The sequence below is a fragment of the Xenia sp. Carnegie-2017 genome, unplaced genomic scaffold, assembly GCF_021976095.1.
Source record: "Xenia sp. Carnegie-2017 unplaced genomic scaffold, XeniaSp_v1 HiC_scaffold_16, whole genome shotgun sequence".
NCBI lineage: Eukaryota > Metazoa > Cnidaria > Anthozoa > Malacalcyonacea > Xeniidae > Xenia > Xenia sp. Carnegie-2017.
This window is the reverse complement of record NW_025813469.1, coordinates 12,352,734-12,359,672: the sequence shown is the minus strand read 5'-3', so window position 1 is coordinate 12,359,672 and position 6,939 is coordinate 12,352,734. Positions and strand designations below refer to the sequence as shown.

The window sequence follows — 6,939 nt, the reverse complement described above, 5'->3', positions numbered from 1 at the left end:
ATGGCTGAATTGAATTCGTTCAAATTTGCGAAGTTAAATGGGTCGAATTATCGGACCTGGTCTTTTAACATGCGTTTGTATTTAGAAAGCCTTGATCTGTTTGAACATGCTGAGGGTACTGCTCAACTTACGTCGGAAAGTGCCGAAGTTTGTCAGAGTTTTGCGCGTAATGCGAAGAAGGCATGGACTCACATCTGTCTGGCTATCGAACCAGAATATCAAATTCATGTACGCCATACCACAACTGCAAAAGAAGCATGGGACGCTCTAAAGAAGCAATTTGCTAGAGAATCTCTGTTACAGAAAGTGAGATTGAGACAACAATACTACGCTTGCCGTTATCGTTCAGGAGAAAGCATGTTGGAGCATATTAGTCACTTAAGAACATTGCATGACCAGCTAAAAGAAATGGGGTAGAAGTAGAGGACAAAGAACTGGCAATGACACTCTTAGCGAGTTTGCCTGAAGAGTTCAAACCCTTGATTACAGCCCTGGATGCAATAGGTGATGACTCCTTATCTTACGACAAAGTGAAAAACATGTTGTTAAATGATGTTGATCGACGACAAGACGGAAAGGATCCTGAAGGAGCATTTGCTGCTGGAAGAAATATGAGAAAAGGAAAGCAACAATATGTATTTAAAGGGAAGTGTCACAACTGTCATGAAAGAGGGCATTTTGCTCGTGACTGTCCAAAGAAAAAGGTCCTCGACGACAAGAACAAGAAAAGTAATGAAAGAAAGAAAGGTGAATCTGCTAGCTGTGTAGAGAAAGAGGATGATGATAATATGGTGGAAGACGAAGCATTGTATACCTCAAGTTCATGGAATAATAACTGCTGGATTATCGACTCAGGTGCCACACAGCACATGACCTATAATAAGAGCAATTTGATTGAATATGTTCAATTTTCAAATCCATCAATTGTTAATCTTGGAGATAATAGAAGTATTCTTGCATATGGTAAAGGGGTTTGTCGTATTATTGCTGATGCAAATGAAAGACCTCAGAAGATAAGTTTGCGAGATGTGTTGTATGTACCAGATCTTGGTAGGAATTTGCTTTCTGTAAGAGCCATGATAAAGCTTGGAGCATGTGTTACTTTCAGAGATGATCAATGTGAAATCTTTAGAGGTACAAAGTTGTTGGCAAGTGGTATAATGCTGGAAAAACTGTATGTATTGAAAATCATTGAAGGTAACTATGTGAATGTTGCAATAGATGATAAATTAATGTTATGGCATTATCGTTTTGGTCACCTTGGAATGAACAATGTTTCAAAACTGCTGAATGATAATATGGTTATTGGCATGGATACTACGCCTAAGGAAGGATCTCCATGTGAGGGATGCATTATGGGTAAGCATCATAAATCCAAGTATCCCAAAAGGAAGCAAAGCGTGCAATTAAACCGTTTGAATTGGTGCACAGTGACGTTTGTGGACCAATGTCAACAAATTCACTTGGTGGTTCAAAGTATTTTGTTCTTTTTATTGATGATTTTTCAAGGTACACTTATGTTTATTTCATTAAGAACAAACATGAAGTATTGGAGAAGTTTAAAGTATTTAATGCAATGGTTTTGAACATCACTGGTTGTTCAGTTAAATTTTTACGGACAGACAATGGTGGGGAATATTGTTCCAAAGAATTTAAAGAATTTCTTAAACAGAAAGGAATTACACATCAACTTACTGTGCCGTATAATCCCGCACAGAATGGTGTATCGGAACGAATGAATCGCACACTTGTAGAATCAGCCAGATCAATGTTATCACACAGTAATATGCCGTTACAATTTTGGGCAGAAGCAGTGAATACAGCTGTCTATCTCAGAAATCGAAGTCCGACAGTATCACTTAATGGAGTTACACCGTTTGAATGCTTGTTCAATAAAAAAACAGATGTTTCTAATCTGAGAGTATTTGGATGCCTAGTTTACGCTCACATGCCTGCAAGTCAACGAAAGAAATTTTCAGAGAAATCAAAGAAGTGTATCTTCATCGGATATCCTGAAGGGACGAAAGGCTACAGATTATTTGATGTACTCAGTCAAACGTTTTTTCGAAGTAGGGATGCTGTCTTTCTTGAGAAAAGATTTTACGACTTGAAAGGTAATGAAAACAAACAGTTCGGTAACTTTTACACTCCACTAGAAGAAAAGATTGATGAACCACATGAAATACCAATGGAAGAATTTGCTCAAGAAGAAAATAACGAAATTGAAAACCCAGTTGAAGCAGATAAGCACCTTCAACCAGTGGGAGCGACATATGAAGAAAATTTTCTTAGAGAAACTCAAAGCCTTCCCAGAAAAAGAATATCTAGACCTCCCAACAGATTTGATGAAGAGAATTACTTCTCACAAAGCTTGACTGCTGACATCAACGAACCATGTAACATCCAAGAAGCTTGGAATGGTGAAGACAGCAACAATTGGCGAACAGCAACTGATTCAGAGTATCAATCATTATTAGATAACCAGACATGGGAACTTGTTCCTCCTCCTGAAGGGAAGAATATAGTAGGATGTCGTTGGGTATTCAAGGTAAATGGGAGAATGGATCTGTGGAAGATACAAAGCAAGATTAGTGGCGCAAGGTTACTCTCAATCTGAAGGTACCGACTATGAAGAAGTTTTTTCACCAGTAGTTCGTTATGCATCAATTAGATTATTGCTGAGTGTGGCGAACATACACAACTGGGAAGTTCACTAAACTGACGTAAAGACTGCCTTTTTGCAAGGTAAGCTAGAAGTTGAAATTTACATGAAACAGCCGGAAGGTTATGTTGATCAAGAGAAGAAGAATTATGTATGTCGATTGAAGAAAAGCATATATGGTTTGAAACAGGCTGCACGATGTTGGAATTCTGAAATCGACAAGTTTCTATTGTGAAATGAATATCGAAAAAGTAATGCAGATTCGTGTGTCTATATAAAGTCCATTAAACGAAAGAATGGTAAAATCGACTTTGTCATATTGGCCTTGTATGTGGATGACATACTGTGGTTTTCTAATTGTACAGATATGTTGACTGAAGAAAAGAGATCTCTCGCTAAGAGATTCAAAGTCGAACATGTTGGTGAAGTAGGTTACATTTTGGGAATGTCAATAAAGCGCAACCGTCAAGCTAAAACACTTAGTATCAGTCAGTCACAATATTTGCTTGGAGTACTAAAGAAGTTTGGAATGGATGAATCAAAACCAGTATCAACACCACTAGATACGTCAAAGAAGTTTGTATCATTATCTGATAATGAGAAGCCAGTAGATGTTCAGAAATATCAAATGGCAATAGGTTGCTTAACATATGCAACTGTTGCAACTCGTCCAGACTTAGCTGCCGCCGTCGCAACTTTATCTAAATATATGTCCAGACCAGGTAAAGATCATTGGCAACAGTGAAAAGAGTGTTTCGTTATATCAAAGGAACGATGGACTATGGTCTTTGTTTACTGCAAATGGAAAAGATTCTGATTTGTATGGTTTTCAGACGCCGATTGGGGTGGTGATGTGGAGACAAGACGTTCTACATCAGGGTATGTTTTCAGATTCAAAACAGTACGATAAGCTGGTGCAGTAAACGACAGACATCTGTATCAAGATCTACAACTGAAGCCGAATATATTGCTTTGAGTTCAGCTTCACAAGAGTGTATCTGGCTAAGAAGATTACTGAATGATATTGAATTGTTGAAACCTGTTCCTACAACAATTTACGAAGATAATCAAGGAGCCATTCAATTGTGCAAGAATCCGAAATTTCATAATCGCACAAAGCACATTGACATATCCTATCACTTCATTAGAGGGCAAGTTAATAAGAACGCAATATGCGTAAAGTATTGTCCTACAGAATCAATGATTGCTGACATTATGACTAAACCATTAAGCAAGCCTACGTATGAACGTTTTAGAGATCTTCTTGGTGTAAAACAAATTTAACTTAATAAGTAATTTAGTTGATCGTTAAGTGGGAGTGTTAAAAAAGGAAATGACATCACAGTGTATAACTCTCAACTTAATTGTTAATCATGTGACGTATGTACTTGTTGTTCTGCCTTATAAAAGAGAGCACATGTTATGTTAAAATATATTGTCAATCGTTATGTTGTTAAACTCCTTTATGATTCTATCTGATGTTCGGTAAAACCTCTAAATCTAACAGAGTGAAGGGTACACCTCTCTCTGTTCCAAACTATTTAGTCACTAAATATTTACTTTCATATAGAGTGAAGGGTACACCTCTCCCTGTTCCAAACTATGTAGTCACAAACTATACTTTCATGGAGAGTGAAGGGTATACCTCTCCCTGTTTCAAACTTTGTAGTCATTAACTATACTTTCATAGAGAGTGAAGGGTACACCTCTCCCTGTTTCAAACTATGTAGTCATTAACTATACTTTCATGGAGAATGAAGGGTATACCTCTCCTTGTTCCAAACTATGTAGTCACTAACTATACTTTCATGGAAGGTGAAGGGTACACCTCTCTCTGTTCCAAACTATTTAGTCACTAAATATACTTTCATATACAGTGAAAGGTACACCTCTCCCTGTTCCAAACTATGTAGTCACAAACTATACTTTCATGGAGAGTGAAGGGTATACCTCTCCCTGTTTCAAACTATTTAGTCACAAACTATGCTTTCATGGAGAGTGAAGGGTATACCTCTCCCTGTTTCAAGCTATGTAGTCACTAACTATACTTTCATGGAGAGTGAAGGGTATACCTCTCCTTGTTCCAAACTATGTAGTCACTAACTATACTTTCATGGAAGGTGAAGGGTACACCTCTCTCTGTTCCAAACTATTTAGTCACTAAATATACTTTCATATAGAGTGAAAGGTACACCTCTCCCTGTTCCAAACTATGTAGTCACAAACTATACTTTCATGGAGAGTGAAGGGTATACCTCTCCCTGTTTCAAGCTATGTAGTCACTAACTATACTTTCATGGAGAGTGAAGGGTATGCCTCTCCTTGTTCCAAACTATGTAGTCACTAACTATAATTTCATGGAAGGTGAAGGGTACACCTCTCTCTGTTCCAAACTATTTAGTCACTAAATATACTTTCATATAGAGTGAAAGGTACACCTCTCCCTGTTCCAAACTATGTAGTCACAAACTATACTTTCATGGAGAGTGAAGGGTATACCTCTCCCTGTTTCAAACTATGTAGTCACTAACTATACTTTCATGGAGAGTGAAGGGTATACCTCTCCTTGTTCCAAACTATGTAGTCACTAACTATACTTTCATGGAAGGTGAAGGGTACACCTCTCTCTGTTCCAAACTATTTAGTCACTAAATATACTTTCATATAGAGTGAAGGGTACACTTCTCCCTGTTTCAAACTATGTAGTCACAAACTATACTTTTATGGAGAGTGAAGGGTATACCTCTCCCTGTTTCAAACTATGTAGTCACTAACTATACTTTCATGAAGAGTGAAGGGTACACCTCTCTCTCTTTCAAACTAAGTAGTCACTGACTATACTTTCCTGGAAATGGAAGGGTACACCTCTCTCTGTTCCAAACTATGTAGTCACAAACTATACTTTCATGGAGATTGAAGGGTATACCTCTCCTGTTTCAAGCTATGTAGTCACTAACTATACTTTCATGGAGAATGAAGGGTATACCTCTCCTTGTTCCAAACTATGTAGTCACTAACTATACTTTCATGGAAGGTGAAGGGTACACCTCTCTCTGTTCCAAACTATTTAGTCACTAAATATACTTTCATATAGAGTGAAGGGTACACCTCTGCTTGTTTCAAACTATGTAGTCACAAACTATACTTTCATGGAGGGTAAAGGGTACACCTCTCCTTGTTTCAAACTATGTAGTCACAAACTATACTTTCATGGAGAGTGAAAGGTACACTTCTCCCTGTTTCAAACTATGTAGTCACAAACTATACTTTCATGGAGAGTGAAGGGTATACCTCTCCCTGTTTCAAACTATGTAGTCACTAACTATACTTTCATGAAGAGTGAAGGGTACACCTCTCTCTCTTTCAAACTAAGTAGTCACTGACTATACTTTCCTGGAAATGGAAGGGTACACCTCTCTCTGTTTCAAACTATGTAGTCACTAACTATACTTTCGCGGAGAGTGAAGGGTATACCTCTCCCTGTTTCAAACTATGTAGTCACAAACTATACTTTCATGGAGAGTGAAGGGTACACCTCTTCCAGTTTCAAACTATCTAGTCACTGACTATACTTTCATGGAAGGTGAAGGGTACACCTCTTCTTGTTTCAAAGCATCGAACTTGTAATACTGAACAACATTAGACAAATAAAATTTTTTTAGAAATTTATTATCAAAAAGTGAGGATATAACCTAAATGGTGATTATTGAATGGATGTGAATACAGTCACGTGACATGCATTTGAAGCCTGAGTGTGCTAGCAATAATAAAGCGATTATTATTAATAATTGGTTCGTGTGACCTTAGCGTGAAAAAATGAAGCGAGAATAATGCTTTCGTGGCATTTTTACGGTGAAATTTTTGGGAAGCATTTTGTTTAAAAAGAAAGCAGTGCTATTCCGACTTACAGCCCGTTCGTTCTATTTGTTTTCTATGAACATTTGCTCTAAACAATGAAGTTTTAGTACCTGATTATCTCGATGTTTATTTAAATGTTGATATTGATGACAATAGTTCCAATATCATTTGAACTGTGTTCATCGAAGCACTTAATTTTGTGGACTTTTCTTTGTTTGCCATGCTTGAGTACTACACATACGCACTGCATATTTATATTTCAACGAATTTGTCTGATTATCTTAAATTCTACGTTTAATCAACGTAATATCTAATATAGGATTTTGAACGTGTTCTCTAGTTGCAAAATGTGACGTTAAACAAATAATTTTCTACCTCTTGGAGTAAGTTTGACATTAGATTATTCAGAAATATATTCG

The 6,939-nt window shown here is 37.2% G+C and overlaps 1 protein-coding gene across 1 annotated transcript; it reads left to right on the top strand.

The window, feature by feature from the left end:
- Positions 1 to 417, top strand: LOC124436094. Its single transcript, XM_046986022.1, has one exon. It carries the CDS (start codon positions 1 to 3, stop codon positions 415 to 417), a length of 417 nt encoding a protein of 138 aa, XP_046841978.1.
- The last annotated feature ends 6,522 nt before the right edge of the window (positions 418 to 6,939 follow it).